Consider the following 23,081-nt stretch of genomic DNA (forward strand, 5'->3'; position numbering starts at 1 on the left):
TTTTTGCGGTACGCAGGCCTCTCACTGTTGTGGGCTCTCCCGTTGCAGAGCACAGGCCCCGGACGCGCAGGCTCAGTGGCCATGGCTCACGGGCCCAGCCGCTCCGCGGCATGTGGGATCTTCCCGGACCGGGGCATGAACCTGCGTCCCCTGCATCGGCAGGCGGACTCTCAACCACTGCACCACCAGGGAAGCCCTGATTCTTATACTTTTAATCTCTGGTTAAAAATATTAGAAGAAAGCTCTTCCTCAAGTCTGTTATACTCTTCAGTTAATAAGTAAGATTACTTATTGATTCTTTGGTGCTTAACATCTGGGCATCTGGTGCGGATAAAGAGCTAATATTGGAACCATATGATATGACACCAAATAAATGCCCACTCTATTATTCTAATTACTCTGTCCTACCTCTGACATTTCTAAGGGAGGCCAGACACACTATCAAATAGATCAAATGTCATTCTGGAAGGGCCTTAATGTGAGCTGACTGAAAGTCTAATTTATCTAGTTACTTGCTACAAGGCTTTCTGCTATGTCACCGCAAGGTGATAACAGACTTCCTTGGTTCTCTTTCTGAAATTTCCTCCACAGTCTCCTGAAGACATCTTGCATATGTTTGTCCCTAGTTTAAAGCGAAACCCATCCTCTTTATTTTCCAGGCTCAGGACTCAGGAGCTATTGCCAAATTGTTCTCTGTTGTCCATCTCATTGTTTTCAGTGTCTGCCATAACCACACCTCTTCTGGGAGATTTATAACAGAAGACTGTTTACATGCTCTGAGTGATTGGTGAGAAGGACAATATAACATAACTCAGCAGGACAAAAGGCCAAGCGCACCCATTTATTCACCCCCAATAAGACAACCTTTCTGGTTTCATCAGCATAGAATCAACAACAACTTAATATGACTTTTTCCATTTTTGCCATTGATTTTTCTCTTGCCAAAAAGTCCATGACACCTGTCAGACCTAACGTACAATTGGATAATTGATCATGCATTGTCTTGGATTGTTCGTTCGTCTCTATAATTAGTCAATCTTATCATTCCATTTACTTTGTAAAAGTCCTAAGGACTGGGGCTCTATCAGTGATTCTCACTGTACCATCACCTGGAGAGCTTTAAAAAAGTTATCAGTGTTCAGGCCCCATTGCTATACTGGATGGCCAGAATCTCTTGGGCATAGGGCCAAGGTATCAGTGTTTTTTAAGGGTTCTTCGATGACTTTCATATGAAGTCAGGATTAGAGACCACTGGTGTTATGATACCAAATAAATGGATTTGATTGTTTATCTTTAAATTTTCCTACCCCAAAAAATGGACACTGTGGTTTTAGTATGAATTATGTGTAATACAGAAGTGTGTGTATGTGTGTGTCGAGACCCTCAAAGAACCTGTAGTTGCCCTAGAAAAGTTTACTATAGTTTGGAAATCAAGTACAAAGATCTGTATCTTCTACCCACACCCATACCAGTGCTTGCTCAGGAAGCTCTGACTACCAATAAACCAATAAGCTACAAAAATTAACTCTTTCTAACTCATTACTCAGAAAACTGAAAGTCCTAATCTGAATTTGTTAAACTCTTGCTCAGAATAGTAATTTCCTTAAAAATATCAATTTTTATAATTACTATCTTTGTACTAATCTTTTCCCTAATAGCACTTACGTACATCCCCAAATCCAATTCAATTGGCATTCCACATTCCAACATAACAATCGTTACTACAATACAGGCACTATTGCTTCCTTGATCCTTATACACAGTGTATCCAGATTCTCACCGTATCCTGTTCCTTCCACCTCATTTTCTCTAGCTTTCTTGTTGTCTCCCATGCACACCATGCTCATTCCTCTCCCACCTCTCATGGACTTTTCCCAGTCTCAGTGAGCCCATTCCTTTCATTTAGATGGGTGGTTCTCAACCAATGGAGAGTCCCACAGCCACCTCCCCAGGGGACATTTGGGAATGTCTGAAGACATTTTTGGTTGTCACAAATGAGGGTGGAGGTGTGCTCTTGGCACACCTCTAGTGGGCAGAGAACAGGGATGCTGCAAAATATCCTACAATGCACAGGACACCCCCCACGGCAAAGAATTATCCAGCCCAGAGTGGCTCTAGTGCTGAGACTGAGAAACCTGGATTTAAATCATGAGCCATTCTTTTGGCATTGAAACCTACATGAAGCTGTCAGGGTGGAAAGAGTTTATGGAGTTGGAGTTTATGGAGCATTTGGATATGCTGGGCACCATCATAGCTGTAGGCTAGCAGAGCTTTACTTTGTTGTAAACCAAAGTTCAGAGAGAGGTCCATATAAAGAAGAGACTCAAATGACCTCTTTCTGGAGTCAGATACACTTTCAATTCCATAGAATTTCTTTCTTGACAGGCTATCCCATCCTGGAGTGTGCTGAACAAGACTTCTATTCTGAAAGCCACTGACCATATAACACTTATTTCTTTATTTCCATTTTAATTTTAACTTTTTGGCTACGTTGGGTCTTTGCTGCTGTACATGGTCTTTCTCTAGTTGCAGGGAGCGGGGGCTACTCTTCGCTGCGGTGTGCGGGCTTCTCATTGCCATGGCTTCTCTTGTTGCAGAGCCTGGGCCCTAGGCACGCAGGCTTCAGTAGTTGCAGCACGCGGGCTTGGCAGTTGCGGCACGCAGACCACACTAGTTGCGGCGCGCGGGCTCTAGGGCGTGCAGGCTTCAGTAGTTGTGGCGCATGGGCTCAGTAGTTGTGGCTCACAGGCTTAGCTGCTCCGCGGCATGTGGGATCTTCCTGGACGAGGGATCGAACCCGTGTCCCCTGCATTGGCAGGTGGATTCTTAACCACTGCGCCACCAGGGAAGTTCCCAACACATATTTCTTATGTTTAGATTACCAGAAGCTTTTATTAAATCTTTAAACTCTGTCTTAAGTAACCATTTGGGAAAGAACACAGAATGTCCAAATTGGATGTAGAGACAAATTATTACTGAAGGACAATAAACCAGAAATAAAAGATTAAATATTACACATGAAATCATTTTAGGAGGGGGAAATGACAGCTCTGAATGATGGGTATGAACTTTTCAGATAGCATGAAAATTAGGTGATAGAGGAAGATATTGCAACTTGAAATTCATATCCAAGGAAACTACTGGACTAAGCTTTCAAAGACAAATAATATTAACACAGCCATCGACATTTATTATTTATTCTTTAAAAAAGCAAATCAACTTAATTTCCATTCTTTAATCCCCTTGTGAGTTTGCAGGCATGATTTAGCTTTGAAGTTAGAACTTTCTGCTTGTTTATAACATTTTCATTGTGTTTTAATGTGTGAGAAGTATTGTAAATTTTGGGAATCTGATTTTACCAAAACCTGTTCATCCTGAGATCCTGGGCAGCAACATGGTGTACTAGCACCAGCATAGAATTCTCAGTAGACCAATCTAGGTTCAAATCTAGACTCTACCACTTATTGTTAAGTGACTTGGGAAAATTTTTGTGAAGACTTTAGTGTCCTCATCTGTACAATGACATAAAAGTATCTACCAATCAGGATTGCTAACGTGAATAAATTGTTTGGTAATATGGAAAGAGCTTGAAACAGAATGGGTTCTCAATCCAGAAATCACGCTCCTTGGTATTTACCCAGAGGAGCTGAAAACTTTTTGTTCACACAAAAACCTGCATATGGATATTTACAGTAGCTTTACTCATAATTGCCAAAGCTTGGAAGCAACCAAGATGTCCTTCAGAAAGTGAATGGATATTCCATCCAGACAATGGAATACTATTCACACTAGAAAGCAATGAGCTATCAAACCATCAAAAGACACAGCGAGGGCTTCCCTGGAGGCGCGGTGGTTGAGAGTCCGCCTGCCGATGCGGGGGATGCGGGTTCGTGCCCCGGTCCGGGAAGATCCCACATGCCGCGGAGCGGCTGGGCCCGTGAGCCATGGCCGCTGAGCCTGCGCGTCCGGGGCCTGTGCTCCGCAACGGGAGAGGCCACAACGGTGAGAGGCCCGCGTACCGCAAAAAAAAAAAAAAAAAAAAAAAAAAAAAAAAAAGAAAAAAAAAAAGACACAGCGAAACCTTAAATGCATATTACTCAGTGAAAGAAGACAATTTGAAAGGTTATATACTGTATGATTCCCACTATATGGCATTCTGGAAAAGGCAAAACTATGGAGACAGTAAAACGATCAGTGGTTGCCAAAGGAGGGAAGTAGAGATGAATAGGCAAAGCACAGAGGAGTTTTAGGTAGTGAAAACGCTCTGTATGATAACATAATGATGGGTACATGTCATTATATATTTGTCAAAACCCATAGAATGTACACCACCAAGAGTGAGAACCCTATGGTAAACTATAGACTTTGGGTAATTATGATATGTCAATGTAGGTTCATCAATAAAAAGGTAAATAAATAAAGCAAAAGAAAAAAGTAAAAATAGTGGGTTCTTAAAAATTGTTAGTTACCTCTGTACCACCTGGGAATACTAACCACCCTCTACCCCCTGACTTTATCATGAATCTTTTGGGAAGCTGAAATGCAATCATAAGTAAGAAGGACTTCTGTAAATTAACCATTATGTTGGAATATTTCCTGGCATTCTATGTAGCTTATCATATGCTACTTCAGAATGCATTTTCAGAAATTGTACCTGTTATCTGCTGTATTTACTTAATATTTTCAGGAGTCAAATATCTCTAACCAAGTTACAGAGCCTTATCTATTTCAACAGAAATGAACTACCTAAGAGAAGCACCATAGGTGAATTTGCCAGTTGTTATTTTGATAAAGATTTAGTCCAGATGCATTAAATAAACAAATACAGATTCAGGGAAAAGAACACATATACAACACTAGGACAAATAAATATTAAAGATGAAATTTCAATAAAATTAGCTAGCTGGGGTCAAGTACAGGTACCATAAATTTTAAACATAAATGTATGTATGTATGCATGTAATTTTGTGTGTGTGGTATGTGTATCACCTTCAGTATATATATATATATAAAAAAACAAGGGCATACATTTTACTTTCCAGTGTTAAAAAACCACTACTGGGGGACTTCCCTGGTGGTCCAGTGGTTGAGAATCCACCTGTCAATGCAGGGGACATGGGTTCAATCCCTGGTCCAGGAAGATACTACATGCTGCGGAACAACTAAGCCCACGAGCCACAACTACTGAGCCCACATGCCACGACTACTGAAGACCGCATGCCTAGAGCCCGTGCTCCGCAACAAGGGAAGCCACTGCAGTGAGAAGCCCATGCACCGCAACGAAGATTAGCCCACGCACAGCAATGAAGACCCAATGCAGCCAAAAATAAAAATATAATAATAAAAATAAATTAATTATAAAATTAAAAAAAAAACACCACCACTATTGGGATCATTAATATCCATCTCTGAAGGCTGTGCCTTTAGCCTGAGGTCTGAACTGGGTAAATTCAGGCTTGATCTGCTAATTTGTTGATCTTGAAATATCACAAGCTGAAGCCCACGCATTAATCATGTCCAGAAACTCAAGAAACCCAGAACTTGGGAAATAGATACCAGACAGAGAGAAATCAACACAGAAATGCTACCAAATAATAAGGATTTTAAAAACTTGTCAAATTGCATGTACTTTGTTCTTCTTCCATAAGTATAATCTTCAAATTGTTTAGAGAGAATCGGAGGAAATTATGTTTCCAACACAGCAGCAGAAACTGGAAATAGGATGGATTGTTTTCCTCCCTTGAAGTACAGTGGTGTAGAACGGCAGAAGCAGCAGCTGCAAAGGTGATCACCAGCTCACCAAGAAAACCTGGGCACCGGATGTCACATTTGTGCTGATTGGGACAGCACAGTGACTGCCTGGTAACCTGGTACCGGGTATTTGTGGCCATCAGCACTTCCATTCTAACTGCCGGGGCTTCATTACTGATTTTGTGGGAAGGGATTGTGTAATTGGTCCATTCCAAAATTTTGCTCTGAATCAACAAACTGCATCCATGTACTCAGCTTAGGAAGCCTTCCAGGAAACAAAAACCCCAAGTATCGTTTACCTTGTTCTAACAATGCCACTCTTAGAACTGAGAGATAGAGGGATGTGAGGTAACCACAAAGCCCCAGGGAGGACAGGGACCATAGACAATGATGAGCAGGGAAGGCATTAGGAAGGCATCCAGGTGCCTGCCTGCTGAGCCCTGACAGCAACAGCTCCGTCTTGCTGGTGTGCGTGTATCTCACGTAGCCCTCCTGGCTGTTAGCTTCCTTAGGAAGTGACATATTTGTGTTACTTCAGAAAATCCTTTGCCATATGCTCTGAGGAAACCCTAATCACATGGTTTTCCAAGTTTTGGTGCTTCTATGACTTGGTGGAAGGATTGCCTCTGCTCTCCCCCTGCTTTTACATTATGCTTACATTAATTAATATGCTGCCTGTGTTAGTTTCCTAGGGCTGCTGTAACAAACCACCACCAACCTGGTGGCTGAAAACAACAGAAATCTAGTTTCTTATAGTTCTGGAGGCCAGACATCCAAGTCAGTATTACTGGGATGAAGTCAAGGCTTTGGCAGGGCTGTACTCCCTTCGAAGGCTCTAGGGAAGATCCGTTCCTTGTCTCTTTTCAATCTCTGTTGGCTGCCAGCACTCCCTGGCTTGTGGCCCATCACTCCAATCTTTAGGCCAGTGTCTTCAAATCTTTCTGCTCCAACTTCATATTGTTTCTCGTGTGTGTGTGTGTGTGTGTGTGTGTGTGTGTGTGAGAGAGAGAGAGAGAGAGAAAGTTCCCTCTGACTCTCCTATAAGGACACTGTGATGGAATTTAGGGCCCAAGTGGGTAATCCAGCATAATCTCATTTCAAGACCCTTTAACTTAATCACACCTGCAAAGACCCTTTTTCTAAATAAGGTAACACTTGCAGATTCTAGGGACCAGGATGTGGATATCTTGGGGGTTAGTTTTTAGCCACCATATGACTACACTCAGGGCCAACTTCAAGTCCCCAGAGCTCAGCCTGTATCACTTAAGAATTCCTCTATCAAGGCTCCTCCTCTGTGTCTACCAGGCTTCAGCCTCAGCTCATCTCCTGTCTGCCAGCCTCTGGACTCTTGCCCCAGTATCTGTCTCCTTCTAGCCCTGGTTGTATCTTTTTTTAAAAAATAAATTTATTTATTTATTTATTTTTGGCTGCATTGGGTCTTCATTGTTGTGCGTGGGCTTTCTCCAGTTGCAGCGAACGGGGGCTACTCTTCGTTGCGGTGCACGGGCTTCTCATTGTGGTGGATTCTCTTGCTGCGGAGCACGGGCTCTAGGCACATGGGCTTCAGTAGTTGTGGTGCAAGGGCTTAGTTGCTCCGCAGCATGGGGGATCTTCCCGGACCAGGGCTCGAACCTGTGTACCCTGCATTGGCAGGCGGCTTCTTAACCACTGCGCCACCAGGGAAGTCCCTAGCACTGGTTGTATCTTATTATAGAGTCACCTTCAACTAGCAAGTTCTGTAATTAGAGTGCAGAGGTACGTAAACATAACCACCCTATGGCAACTGAATTCTGAATTCTGAAAATAGTGAAGCCAAGATTTTAGCTACAGGTGAATAAGAAAATGTCAGATACCGATTGATGTCTCTTCTAAAATAGAGAGCTGCTACAATCTTCAATTCACACTCTTCTTTGACCGTGTTTCTTTTATGGACACGGCTAATATCCCCAGCTATACCTTGGCCCCAGCAAGTGAGTGCCCGCATCAAAATCTTCTGGTGCCCACCACACCTAGCAGAGTGCTTGCTTTTCCTCAGACACAGATTGAGAAAGGAGTGAGGTGCATGCCTCTTTGAGTAGTCTGCTGTACGTCGACCTGCTGCAGGCTTAGAGCTAGTTAGCCTTGAGTATTAGGAGGTCTGCCTGGAACCAGGTACCCAGACACATATCTCTTATTTTTTTTTTTTGCGGTACGCGGGCCTCTCACTGTTGTGGCCTCTCCCGTTGCGGGGCACAGGCTCCGGACGCGCAGGCTCAACGGCCGTGGCTCACGGGCCCAGCCGCTCTGTGGCATGTGGGATCTTCCCGGACCAGGGCACAAACCTGTGTCCCCTGCATCGGCAGGTGGACTCTCAACCACTGCGCCGCCAGGGAAGCCCCATATCTCTTATTATATCACAATATCACAGTGCTCAGTAAATGGTAACTGTTACATGGTTATTATCACTGTCGTATCTCTCATGGAAAATAATGAATGCTTAACAAATCTTTGCTGGTAATATTAAGGCCCAGGCAGACTAAGTAAAGTAATAAAAATGAGAACCTGAACCCCAGGGATGAAATTAGCTTCAAGAAATAAACAGCTGTGGTTTTAAAAAGGTAGCCACTCACCAGGGAGGGTGGCTTTGAAAAGTGAGGTGAGAATCCCAGGCGTGTATGTACTGGTAGTCAGCTAGTGAGGGCAAAAGGAAGTGACTGATGACAGTCTTTAACTCTGAGGGAGACTAAGTATGCTGGAAGCCCATAAGCTCTGTGGCGTGATAGGCTATTGATTAGATAAGGCTAGCGATAGGAAACATTCCTCTTTCCTGGCTCGTTCTTCCCTAAGAAGGATTTATAGAAACTGCAATTACATACAAAACCTAGAGGGGCCAAATCCCGTGCTCAAGTCCCTAGTTCTTCCCAGCAAGAGAGTTACAGGGAAGAGCAGCAGCTCTGTCCTGCCTCAGTGGAGGTGGGGTCCAGCTCTGGACCTCACAGCCCACTTTGTACCTGGAAGAAACCACAGAACTGGATAGAGAATCAACCTGACTCTGAGATGAGAATTCCCTGGCCTCTGGGACCTCGCTGTTTGGGCCTATAAGAGACTGACACTGTTTGACTTAACTGACTTGTCTAGACACTTCTTTTTGACCTAGTTCTCTGGCATTTATCCCATTCTTCCAGCTTTTCTTTAGAATTCAGCCTGTCACTTGGTAGATTGATTATGCCAACTGGCTCCCTCCTGTTAAACTAAACTCTTCTTAATATGTCTTCTTGGGACTGGAATGAATGCCTGATGGAATCTGCAACCGAACTACATCCTGTTTAAGGACAAGAGAGAATGAAGACACTCCCCAGAATTAATTCTTTCTTTCCTTTCCTCTCTCTTTCCTTTCTCTCTCTCTCTCTCTCTTTCTTCCTCTTCCCCAGCTAACATCCCAGCTACCTTCTAGAATCTTGAACCAATACGATTAGGAGCAAGTGAATACCTGTATAACAGTGGTTCTCAACCAAGGGTGATTTTGCCCCCAGGAGACACTTAGCAAAAAATGTTTGGAGACATTTATGGTTGTCACAACCTGGGTGGGGAAGATGGAGTGCTACAAACATCTAAATAGACACAGGCCAGGGATGTTGCTAAGCATTCTGCAATGCACAGGACAGCTCCTACAACAAAGAATTATCCAGCCCCAAATGCAGCAGTGCTGAGGTGGACAAAGCCTGGTCTGTAAGTCCACTCTTCCAGGCAGCGACCTGAACGTGTCAGCATGTTATCTAGAAGCTTCTGTTGCACTGCTTGGTAAGTGCTCTTGGAAGAGCCAAGCCCAATTAGCTAAAGAATTTTTGGATGATTTACATACCATTCTCTTCAACAGCGCTTTGGGACTTAAGTCTTACCAAATAATTAAACACAGATCACACAAGCTTTGTAAGAAATACTGCTCTCTGGGGAGAAAATGTCTCCTTCACAGCTTGTCACAGGTTCCAACAGCATAGCCACAGAAACTTGTGACAGCTTTCTTGCATTTATTCTAATAACAAAGCCACACAGCCCTCTTGCAGCACCGAGCCCTGGATTACTGTTAAACCAGCCACCACTGCAGGCAGACACACAGATCTCCAGTGGTTACCGACGCTTACCTGGGTGGACAATCCTTTTCATGGCACTTTTTCTGTCTCCCATTGGGTTGTGTTTCTGGGTCACAGAACGTAGCTTTCACCATCCCACGACCCTTCTTCACGCAATGGGCAGTCTGGCGGCGTATACCTGGGGGTCGGGCAGAACGGTTCACATATATTAAATCCCGAGCCTACATTCTCAGTGTCAGGTGAGACCCCTGGTCATGCCTACAGCTGATGGGAAGGTTGTCCATAAAGTATTTGGTTTTAACATAGGGGTGAGGAATGGGGACCTCTTATTCTCTCTACTTATTGCTGCAGGAGGCAATGGGTGGAAAAGATCTTGCTTAGGAAGGACCACGGATAATATAGGCAGATTAATATATAGTCTAATATAAAGATTACAATCTAGCTGTGGAGACTAGACTAACACACATATGCCCCCCCACAAAAAAACAGAAAAAAAACAAGGTGAGATTTATATAGTGAAAGCAGATACCATCACCAGTTGTTATAACACAATCATACATTACTATTTTAATGAAGGAATGGAGGAGTTGGGAGCTTTATATTAGTTGTTTATAAACTCTGAAAGACAGGAATCAAATTCAAAATAATGTTGTGAAGTTTGAGAGGTGATGTTTTTTAAAGTAGACGGTTTTGATAGCAGGGGTTGATAATACTGCTGCTTTCTGAAATCGGGGTGGTAAGTAAGTGAGTAAGAGAAGCACACGGGAATGGCCAGGTCCACAGGAAAGCAAAGCACATGTGTGGGCTGGATGTGACTTTGGATATATAACAATAGTTAACACATGTGGTGCTTGCCTTGCCCAGGGCACTATTCAAAATTGTGTATGTGTGTGTGTGACTACCTATATATGTCCCAGACAAATATATATACATATGTAAGTGTGTGTGTGTGTGTGTGTGTGTGTGTGTGTGTGTGTAATGTAGTACCTATTATCCACCATGATATATAATGACTGAAACCTCGCAACAGCTCATTGAAGTCAACACTGTCATTACTGCTATTAGATGAGGAAACGGAGGCACAATGAAGTCACATAGGTTGAGAAGGGAAAAGAAAGGACCAGTGGCTTTGCTAGCAGCTAGGATACCATTAGCAAGAGAACGCAGAGGAGTGGCCAGAACCCCACAGACTAGGAGGTAAAGGGCAGTGGGAAAGAGAGTCATCAGCTCTCTGGAGAGGGTTAATGCTTCTTCCCATGAGAAATGTGCAAGGCTGGGTGAGAAGACTGAAGACGGAGGCCCTGGGGATGGAGCCATCAGTCTGCATGGAGTGGGGGCGCCCTGAGCTCTCAGGGCACCCAGGACTCGAGTAGGCTCACTGGTGAAGCCCAGAAATGGAAAGGCCATGAGTGCACCAATAAGCTAGTCACCTCCTCACTTTAGCGCCCATGACCTGGAGGGGCTCCCCCACAACCACAAGGCTGGCGGGACCTGAACTGGGGTGGCTCCCCTACCACCTACTGCCTCACACTCCCTCACGCGGACTCCTCCAGTCTCCCGGGCTGGCTGCATACTCAGGTGCCGGACACTGCATCTCGCCATTTAAAAATGTCAGAGGGAGTTGCAGAACAGTAAGTGAAGCCTTTAAAATAAATCAACAATATTTTACTGTTAAATTAATGTTATTTTATTCTTGTAAAGAGATAGGTAACTTTTCAACCACTCAGGCTTTCTCAACTGATAGACTACGTGTTCTTTTTCTTTTGTCATATAAATAAAGCACTACGAACAGCTGGAAGCAACATTATGAAAGAAACTTTCATGGCATAATGAGTGAGTCATTGTCTGGAAAGACATGAACACCTACAGAGAAGTCTTAGACAATATAAGTGGAGTGGAGACCAAAATGGTTGAAGCCAGAAAAGCTGACGTCTATCTGCCATCATAGAAGAGAAAAAAGAAAAACCTTAGCTCTTAGACTTTTTATTAGAACTTTGGGTAGTTTGGCAAATGCTTGATGTCAAAAATAAAAGGCAACTGTCAGGTGACTCTCAGAGGTTGGAAACATCCCCCAAAAGCCTTGTTTCTGCGCATGGATAGCAAAGATAAGCATACTCAGGGCTTGACTCCAGAAGTAGTAGGAGGGCACAGAACATTATAAAAAGTCTCCACCAGGAAGTTAATAACATTTCATGGGTCGATCTGCTGGACCAGCAGCCAGAAGAACGGATGGACGGGCCAGGCAGATGCTGCCAAGTGCACGGAGGAAAATTAATAGCAACGTGTCAGGGTTTTTCTGTTGGGATTAACGGTCGTGGTGACCACTAATCTTCTATTCTTCTAGCTCTTGAGTTCTCACTTGACACATACAAAGCTAAGCCCAAACCCTCCATTGAGGGGCTCCAGCTCAGAAGATTGATTTCTCCCGTGTTATAGGAACACAATACCTGGCCAGGTGCTTCTGCCTCTACTTTGATGCTTGTGGGTTCATTTGGTAAAATTTAATCTATAATTTCATTCCTTATCAAATTCTGGTTAAATAAATAAAATCCAAGGGTCCTGGGTTCTAGTGTCTACTTTTCCTTCTACCCAATCACTTGGCTAACTGCAGGAAAATGAGAATAATGACATTCAGACTGGTTAAGGGCAGGATGCTGAGCTAGTTGATTTCTGGGAGTGTCTTCCACATTTAAAAATCTATAATCCATGAAGGGAAGATAAAGTTTAATCATTGAAAACATTGGCTAATAAGAGGATTCTGGTTAATGTAATTTTACCATTAACTTGGAAAATTGTTGCAACTATTGTCAGAAAGTTTCAAAATTATTAGTTCATATTGCCTTAGTAAATGTGAATATGACAAGTTGTATTTTCCAAAGATGGCTGCAACAATAATCTCTCATCTGGCATGTTCTTCTACAACGTGACCATGATATCACTCCATCATGACACGGAGTCTAGTTACCCTGGCCTGGGACTGAATGCAGAAATGAAGTTGTGTGAATTCAGAGGCTAGGTCATAAAAGACCATGCAGCTTCTATCCGATTCTTTCAGATCTGTCACTCTCAGGAGCCTCCGCTGCCATGGGGTAAGAAGCCTACACCCTTGGAGAGGCCAGGTGTAGGTGCTCCAGTTGACAGTCCCCAGTGAGCCATCCAGCCCAGGTGCCAGTCATCTGAGCACAGACGCCTACAGATGACTCCAGCTCCCAGGCATCTGAGTCATTCTTAACCATCTAGGTCTTCCTAGGTGAGATGCCAAACATTGTGAAGCTAAGACACACCATCCCCATTGCATTCTGTCTAAATTTCTGACCAGGAGCATAGTAAAATGACGGTTGTTTTACTATACTAAATTTAGGTTGATATGTTATAAAGCAGTAGTAAGTGGAACAGTACTCAATAAATGCTAGCTTTCTTCCTTTCTCAAGACAAGACCCAGAGCTACCATCCAGCTTGGCTTGCTAGGATACTAACCACTACTGATTTTATTGACTTTTCATTTCATCATCTCCTGTGTTACACTTTTTCTGTTTCCACTCCAGATCCCTTCTGCAGCTGCTCGGAACCCTGGGAAGCTGATGCTATAGATTGCTGTGGCTTCCAGTTGGATTCGGGGAATGGAGGTGCTGTCTCTTAGGATAACTGCTCCTTCTTTTACTTCTTCAGGCCTAGGATGGTAGCCTTGTTCCCCCAATCCTCTACTATTAATGGACAGAGGTAATGAATCATCTTTCTTGGTTTCCCTAAGTCCAACCCACACCTTTGAAAGTAGTCAAGGTATTCTGTTTGGGTGTGCAGGGCACCCTAACTGATAATGTCTCCTTTGTAGTAAAAAAAAAAATCAAACCATCAATCTTGAGTGACATAGTCATTAATTAACTGTAAACCAACTGCTGGAATAACAGAATCTTTCTTTGACATAGCATATTGTAATACCTCTTGCAGAGGGGGTTAGAATGAGGTCATCCTATTAAGAGCAGTGATCATGATGTAACACTGCAAATACAGAAAGTAGAAGAGCTAAGGGTTAATTCTGTATGACCTTGAAATTTCCCTGGAATTCAAAAAAGACAAATGATATTGGCTTTTAATCTGGCTTTGCCTTTGGCCCCTTTCTCTTACACATTGAACCCAGCCCCCAAAGAAATTCTAGTTAATTAAGGATGCCAATCAATATATTGGCCCAGAACTAAGTTAGCTGCTTATCTAGAAGTATTTACTTGAAAAGGGCATTAAGTGGAAATCAATCACATTCTAAAATATATGACAATCAAATTCAAAATGTTATTTATAGAGGATTCTGAGTTGCTTTCTCCACATAGCAATGAGAGTGTCACCATGTACCTGTAAATATTTGGTAAATCTTAGTAGATACTAGCAGTGAGAGATCAGTTAAAACCTTCTACTTTTTAAGAATTATCTTCAGGAATTAATCATCAATGCCTAAGAATTTAATCAACCATGGCTGTGTAGTGAAGCCACCATTAAAATACAAAAGGAGGGGTTTCAGAGAGCTTCCAAGTTGGTGAAGCAGAATGTCTCCACGTGCCACTGTGCTGGGCTCCAAAATCCAAGAGGATTGAAGTTTCTTTGTTCTCGATCTAATGCTATGAATCTCTTCATCCGGCTATTGGTACCTGTGCTTTAAAATCCTCGGTAATAAACGACTCATCTGCCGCGTGGCTAACAGGGTCTTGGCGCTCTGGCTGAGTGTCAGGCCTGTGCCTCTGGGGTGGGAGAGCCAAGTTCAGGACACTGGTGCACCAGAGACCTCCCAGCTCCACATAGTATCAAATGGCAAAAGCTCTCCCAGAGATCTCCATCTCAGTGCTAAGACCTAGCTCCACTCAACAACAAGCAAGCTACAGTGCTAGACACCCTATGCCAAACAACTAGCAAGATAGGAACACAACCCTACCAATTAGCAGAGAGCCTGCCTAAAATCACAATATGGTCACAGACACTCTAAAACACACCACCAGCTGTGGTCCTGCTCACAAGAAAGACAAGATCCAGCCTCACCCACCAGAACACAGGCACTAGTCCCCTCCACCGGGAAGCCTACACAACCCACTGAATCAACCTTTGCCATTGGGGGCAGACACCAAAAACAATGGGAAGTACGAACATGCAGAATGCGAAAAGGAGACCCCAAACACAGTAAGTTAGGCAAAATGAGAAGACAGAGAAACACACAGCAGATGAAGGAGCAAGGTAAAAACCCACCAGACCAAACAAATGAAAAAGAAATAGGCAGACTACCTGAAAAAGAATTCAGAATAGTGATAGTATAGATGATCCAAAATCTTGGAAATAGAATGGAGAAAGTACAAGAAATGTTTAACAAGGACCCAGAAAAACTAAAGAGCAAACAAACAATGATGAACAACACAATAAATGAAATTAAAAATTCTCTAGAAGGAATCAAGAGCAGAATAACTGAGGCAGAAGAACGGATAAATGACTTGGAAGATAAAAGAGTGGAAATAACGATTACAGAGCAGAATAAAGAAAAAAGAGTGAAAAGAATTGAGGACAGTCTTTGAGACCTCTGGGACAACATTAAATGAAAAAAACATTTGAATTACAGGGGTCCCAGAAGAAGAAGAGAAAAAGAAAGGGACTGAGAAAATATTTGAAGAGATCATAGTTGAAAACTTCCCTAATATGGGAAAGAAAATAGTCAATCAAGTCCAGGAAGTGCAGAGAGTCCATACAGGATAAATCCAAGGAGAAACATGCCAAGACACATATTAATCAAACTATCAAAAATTAAATACAAAGAAAAAATATTAAAATTAACAAGGGAAAAACAACAAATAACATACAAAGGAATCCCCATAAGGTTAACAGCTTATCTTTTAGCAGAAACTCTGCAAGCCAGAGGGAGTGGCAAGACATATTTAAAGTGATGAAAAGGAAAAACGTACAACAAAGATTACTCTACCCAGCAAGGATCTCATTCAGATTTGACAGAGAAACTGAAACCTTTACAGACAAGCAAAAGCTAAGAGAATTCAGCAAACCAGCTTTACAACAAATGCTAAAGGAACTTCTCTAGGCAGGAAACACAACGAAGGAAAAGACCTGCAATAACAAACACAAAACAATTAAGAAAATGGTAATAGGAACATACATATCGATAATTACCTAAATGTAAATGGATTAAATGCTCCCACCAAAAGACATAGACTGGCTGAATGGATACAAAAACATGACCTATATATATATACTGTCTACAAGAGACCCACTTCAGACCTAGGGACACATACAGACTGAAAGCGAGGGGACGGAAAAAGATATACCATGCAAATGGAAATCAAAAGAAAGCTGGAGTAGCAATTCTCATATCAGACACAATAGACTTTAAAATAAAGACTATTACAAGAGACAAAGAAAGACAATACATAATGATCAAGGGATCAATTCAAGAAGAAAATATAACAACTGTAAATATTTATGTACCCAACATAGGAGAACCTGAATACATAAGGTAAACACTAACAGCTATAAAAGGGAAAATCAACAGTAACACATGCATAGTAGGGGAATTTAACACCTCACTTTTGCCAATGGAGAGATCATCCAAAATGAAAATAAATAAGGAAACACAAACTTTAAATGATACATTAAACCAGATGGACGTAATTGATATTTATAGGACATTCCATCCCAAAACAACAGAATACACATTTTTCTCAAGTGCTCATGGAACATTCTCCAGGATAGATCATATCTTGGATCACAAATAAAGCCTTGGTAAATTTAAGAAAACTGAAATTGTATCAGGTATCTTTTCTGACCACAATGCTATGAGACTAGATATCAATTACAGGAAAAAATCTGTAAAAAATACAAACACGTGAAGGCTAAACAACACATTACTTAATAACCGAGAGATCACTGAAGAAATCAAAGAGGAAAACAAAAAGTACCTAGAAACAAATGACAATGAAAACATGCTGACCCAAAAACCTATGGGATGCAGCAAAAGCAGTTCTAAGAGGGAAGTTTATAGCAATACAATCCTACCTCAAGAAACAAGAAACAGCTCAAATAAACAACCTAACCTTACACCTAGAGCAATTAGAGAAAGAAGAACAAAAAAACCCCAAAGTTACCGGAAGGAAAGAAATCATAAAGATCATATCAGAAATAAATGAAGAATAAATGAAGGAAACAATAGCAAATACCAGTAAAACTAAAAGCTGGTCCTTTGAGAAGATAAACAAAATTGATAAACCATTAGCCAGACTCATCAAGAAAAAAAGGGAGAAGACTCAAATCAATAGAATTAGAAAGGAAAAAGGAGAAGTAACAACTGACACTGCAGAAATAGAAAGGATCATGAGAGATTACTACAAGCAACTATATGCCAATAAAATGGACAACCTGGAAGAAATGGACAAATTCTTAGAAAAGCACAACCTTCCAAGACTGAACCAGGAAGGAACAGAAAATATAAACAGACCAATCACAAGCACTGAGATTGAGACTGTGATTTAAAATCTTCCAACAAACAAAAGCCCAGGACCAGATGGCTTCACAGGCAAATTCTATCAAACATTTAGAGAAGAGCTAACACCTGTCCTTCTCAAACTCTTCCAAAATATAGCAGAGGGAGGAACACTCCCAAACTCATTCTACGAGGCCACCATCACCATGATACCAAAACCAAACAAAGATATCACAAGAAAGAAAACTACAGGCCAATATCTCTGATGAACATAAATGTAAAAATTCTCAATAAAATACTAGCAAACAGAATCCAACAGCACATTAAAATGATCATACACCATGATCAAGTGGGGTTTATCCCAGGAATGCAAGAATTCTTCAATATATGAAAATCAATCAATGTGATAAACTATATTAACAAATTGAAGGAGAAAAACCATATGATGATCTCAATAGATGCAGAAAAAGCTTTCAACAAAATTCAACACCCATTTATGCTAAATACCCTCCAGAAAGTAGGCATAGAGGGAACTTACCTCAACACAATAAAGGCCATATACGACAAACTCATAGCCAACATTGTTCTCAATGGTGAAAAAATGAAACTATTTCCTCTAAGATCAGGAACAAGACAAGACTGTCCACTCTCACGACTATTATTCAACATAGCTTTGGAAGTTTTAGCCACAGCAGTCAGAGAAGAAAAAGAAATAAAAGGAGTCCAAATTGGAAAAGAAGAAATAAAACTGTCACTGTTTGTAGATGACATGATACTATACATAAAGAATCCTGGGCTTCCCTGGTGGCATTGTAGTTGAGAGTCCGCCTGCTGGTGCAGGGGACGTGGGTTCGTGCCCTGGTCCAGGAAGATCCCACATGCTGTGAATCGGCTGGGCCCATGAGCCATGGCCGCTAAGCCTGCGCGTCCGGAGCCTGTGCTCTGTAATGGGAGAAGCCACAGCAGTGAGAGGCCTGCGTACCGCAAAAAAAAAAAAAAATAAATGCTGGAGAGGGTGTGGAGAAAAGGGAACCCTCTTGCACTGCTGGTGGGAATGTAAATTGATACAGTCACTATAGAGAACACTATGGCGGTTCCTTAAAAAACTAAAAATAGAACTACCATATGACCCAGCAATCCCACTACTGGGCATATACCCTGAGAACACCATAATTCAAAAAGAGTCATGTACCACAATGTTCACTACTGCTCTAATTACAATAGCCAGGACATGGAAGCAACCTAAGTGTCCATCGACAAATGAATGGATAAAGAAGATATGGCACATATATATAATGGAATATTACTCAGCCATAAAAAGAAATGAAATTGAGTTATTTGTAGGGAGGTGGATGGATCTAGAGACTGTCATACAGAGTGAAGTAAGTCAGAAAGAGAAAAATAAATATTGTATGCTAACACATATATACAGAATCTAAAAAAAAAAAAAATGGTTCTAGAGGCATGACAGGAATAAAGACGTAGACGTAGAGAATGGACTTAAGGAGACAGGGAGGGGAAAGGGTAAGTTGGGATGAAGTGAGAGAGTGGCATGAATTTATATATACTACCAAATGTAAAATAGATAGCTAGTGGGAAGCAGCCGCATAGCACAGGGAGAGCAGCTCGGTGCTTTGTGACCCCCTAGAGCGGTGGGATAGGGAGGGAGGGAGGGAGGGAGACTCAAGAGGGAGGAGATATGGGGATATATGTATATGTATAGCTGATTCAATTTGTTATAAAGCAGAGATTAACACACCATTGTAAAACAATTATACTCCAATAAAGATGTTAAAAAAAAGAATTATCTTCATATACCCCTGAACCTGATCATCTCAAGTGGAAATTATATCTTGATATAAGAGCAAGTAAAGTTTCTTATGTCCAAAACCAAAATGAAATAAAACAGTTACATAGCTCATCTTATTCTCAATTCAATACTGAGATTATAAAATAAAGGGAGCCTGTTATATGGTTAATTTAGTTCATATAAGATTTTCCTTGCTCAAAAATTCAAGTTAGGAAGGGTATAGAGAAAGCAAGTAAAGACAACTTATTGTAACCACCTACAGCAGAAAATGCAATATTTCCTACTATATCAAAATTTAAGATCAAAGGTACTCAAGCACTGAATATTTAATCACATCACCTGAAAGAGATTCAAAGTACTGTATACCTGGTTTTTAAAATACTGACAAATACCAAGATCTCTTTTTATAACCACTTGAGTACAAGTTAAGCAGTATAAGTTAAATTTTACACTAGGACATAATCTATAATTCTCTTAAAATTGGACATAACATTGATTTTAATAATGCGGGATGATAAAAATTCTATGACTCAATAGAGGGCACTGCCACAATTCCCTTACAATATACAGAAATAACGTGTAACTTCATAGAAGATGGCAAGGGTAGGAACTGTATAACCATATATCTTGTTGACAAGTCCATCCTAAATCTACCAACTTTCAATTTCAGTTCCCACTAAATATTTACTTTGTATTTTCTGGCTCTTTGACCCCCTTCATCTCTGATTTCCTTGATCAATGAGTTCAGATCTATCCTTCATAATGAAGGCTCAGTCAAGAAGAACTTGAGTCCCATCACTGCAAGAGCTCAAACACATTGATTCTCTTATCCATTGCTGAAACCCATACTTCTCACAACATTGGTAAGACTCAAAGCCGATAGTTTTTTCCTCCCTGAAATCCCAATGAACTGATTACATACATTGACTGTCATGGTCAGAAAGAAATTATATAAGATATACGTAAGAAATGCTCAAACAGGAGCATCGCTGGTGCTTGAAGAATGCTTAATGGAACCAGGTAGGAGCCATTTTCAAAATTTACCACGATCAAGAAGTATTCTTTCCTGCTTATAACTCCTCTTCTGCAGCCACTGTGTACAAATCAGGCAAAGCACACACTTAAAGAATGTCAGAGGCCTGTAACATCTCACAAAACTCACAGGGTTAACAAGAAAAGCAAACATTCAGCATTTTGCAGGGTACATTGAGCAAAGCAAGCCTTCAGAGAAACCAACTGAGAAATCCCCAGCAAGTGCACTATTAGGGAACAAAACTAAGGCCCTGGAAACAGGGGAGGGACTAATATCTGCTGGCTGCATGTGATAAAAATGGGATGGGATGGAAGTAAGACGACCAGTAGAATAAGAGAATATTAGATTAGCCACCTTGGAAAGAATTCCGGTTAAAGTTTCCACATATAAGGAACTTGGAAGTTGCCACTCTGTTGTAATGACAAGTAAATAGGTGAACAGACTGAAAAATCAACAATGCTTCTTGGATATGAGAGAGGAAAGGGCACACAGGGCAAACTGCTGCTCCCAAGACTGGAGAGACAGACGAGTGAATAGAGGGAGTCAGAACTTCCCAACTTTCCAGAGTAGAGACTCATAAGCTGACTACCACAGGAACCTGAATTTCGGCAACTTAATATCAGATACCAAACCGTGGATCCAGGACACCCCAAAACAGTAAGTATAATAAATGCCCCCCCAAAACCGAAAAAAAACTACACCTAGGCATATCACTTTCAAATCACAGAAAAAGACAAAGTCCTGAAAGAAGCCAGAGGGAAAAAACACCTTACCTACAGAGGCACAAAGAAAGAACTGCATGCGACTTCTCAGAACTCACGCAAGCAAGAAGAGAGCAGAGTGAAATATTTAAAGTGTTGAGAGAAAAAAACCCACCAACTTAGAATTCCACACCCTGTGAAATTACCATTCAAAAGTGAAGGAGAAATAATTTCTCAGACAAACAAAAACTGAAGGAATTCGTTGCCAATAGACCTGCAGGAAAGAAATGTTAAAAGAAATTCTTTAGAAAAAAGGAAAATATTAAAAACCAGAAACTTGGATCTATATAAAGAAAGGAAAAACACCAAAGAAGCAATAAATGAAGGTTAAATAAAAACTTTCCTTTTTCCTATTCTGAGTTGATCTAACAGAAAACAGTTTTCCTATTCTGAGTTGATCTAACAGAAAACAGTTTGTTCAAAATAATAATACCAATAATTGACTCTTTCTGAATTATGGTTTTCTCAGGGTATATGCCCAGTAGTGGGATTGCTGGGTCATATGGTAGTTCTATTTTTAGTTTTTTAAGGAACCGCCATAGTGTTTTCTATAGTGACTGTATCAATTTACATTCCCACCAGCAGTGCAAGAGGGTTCCCTTTTCTCCACACCCTCTCCAGCATTTAGTGTTTGTAGATTTTCCAGTGATGGCCATTCTGACTGGTGTGAGGTGGTACCTCATTGTAGTTTTGACTTCCATTTCTCCAAAAAAGATATACAGATTGCCAACAAACACATTAAAGGATGCTCAACGTCACTAATCATTAGAGAAATGGAAGTCAATTATTTTGATTATGATGCTTATGTATATATGATATATATGATATATATGTATATGTGCTTAGGTATACATATAGAAATGAAATGAATCACGAAAATGATAGAAGGGACGAGAGGCAGGAACCAGGATTATTTTGTTATTATAAGGTACTCATACTGCCTAAAATTTTGTTATTATAAAGTACTCATAACACTGAAGTGGTACAGTGTTATCTGAAAGTGGATTGGATTAGCTGTAAACATATATTGCAAACTCTAGGGCAATCACTAAAAAAAAGCAGATTAGCTACTCTGGGCTAAGAGTTTCCATTAGTTCATTAGTGAAGTACAGCTGGAAGGTTGTCAGGTCTCCACTGTGTATTACTCGTAGTATATTTTATATATTTATGCATGTGGTAAACTATATAATCCTCATTCCATAGCATATGTTTAAATGCATCTCAATAAATCCTACTATATTTACGAAGTCCTACATATTAAAAAAATCCTCCAGGGCTTCCCTGGTGGCGCAGTGGTTGAGAGTCCGCCTGTCAATGCAGGGGACACCGGTCTGTGCCCCGGTCCGGGAAGATCCCACATGCCGTGGAGCGGCTGGGCCCGTGAGCCATGGCCGCTGAGCCTGTGCTCCACAATGGGAGAGGCCACAACAGTGAGAGGCCCATGTACCGCAAAAAAAAAAAAAAAAATCCTCCAGATATTTTTAGAGATCAATATCTGGACTTGATTGATCCTACCTGACAGTTACAGAGGACAAAGTCAGACGGATTAGCGCCGAGTGCAATTTTAAAAAGTCAATGAAATATCTGACTCTGATTTTCTGTCCTCTAAACATCACTATATGGTCACCCATCAGGATCAGAGTGAAATATGTGCCCTTATTTATTATTTTCACGCTTTATCAAGGATATGTGGACATATCTCAAATGAACGTGCTTATTTTGAGCCTTACTAGGAATACTGTCAGACTCTGTAAGAACTAGTTTCAGCGATGTAAGTATCTGTTCTACATGTACTTATTTCTAATGAACATGATCTAGTTTCTAAGGCAGCTTAGAACAGTTCAAGCAATCTCCAGGAGCTTCGCATGGTCTTTGGAGTTTTCTTTTTTTTTCTTTTAATTGGGGTATAGTTGTTTTATGATGTTGTGTTAGTTTCTACTGTACAGCGAAGTGGAGTTCCCTGTGCTATACAGCAGGTTCTCATCAGTTATCTATTTTATACATGTTAGTGCATATATGTCAGTGGAGTTTTCAGTATTTGCCTTTTCCTATCAGAATGTGACGTTCCTTAAACAAAGGAACAATGACTACGCTCCGAAGAGAATTCAGCCAAGCAGGGTGACGTCCAGGATGGGGCAGGAGAAAATGTTCTCCCTTTTGTGCAAGCCATTGTTGTGCTTCTAGACCAAAAACACAG

At 41.2% G+C, this 23,081-nt stretch overlaps 1 protein-coding gene across 2 annotated transcripts in view; it reads right to left on the bottom strand.

Moving 5' to 3' along the window:
* The window catches only part of ADAMTS12 (ADAM metallopeptidase with thrombospondin type 1 motif 12), a 373,547-nt gene that overhangs the window by 78,587 nt on the left and 271,879 nt on the right, over positions 1 to 23,081 (bottom strand). For both annotated transcript variants that reach the window (XM_024755783.1, XM_024755782.1), the window contains one exon: positions 9,873 to 9,999. In XM_024755783.1, the coding sequence (XP_024611551.1) occupies positions 9,873 to 9,999 (127 nt within the window). The remainder of the gene's footprint in view (positions 1 to 9,872; positions 10,000 to 23,081) is intronic.

The sequence above is a fragment of the Neophocaena asiaeorientalis genome, unplaced genomic scaffold (genome assembly GCF_003031525.2).
Source record: "Neophocaena asiaeorientalis asiaeorientalis breed wild unplaced genomic scaffold, Neophocaena_asiaeorientalis_V1.1 scaffold93, whole genome shotgun sequence".
NCBI lineage: Eukaryota > Metazoa > Chordata > Mammalia > Artiodactyla > Phocoenidae > Neophocaena > Neophocaena asiaeorientalis.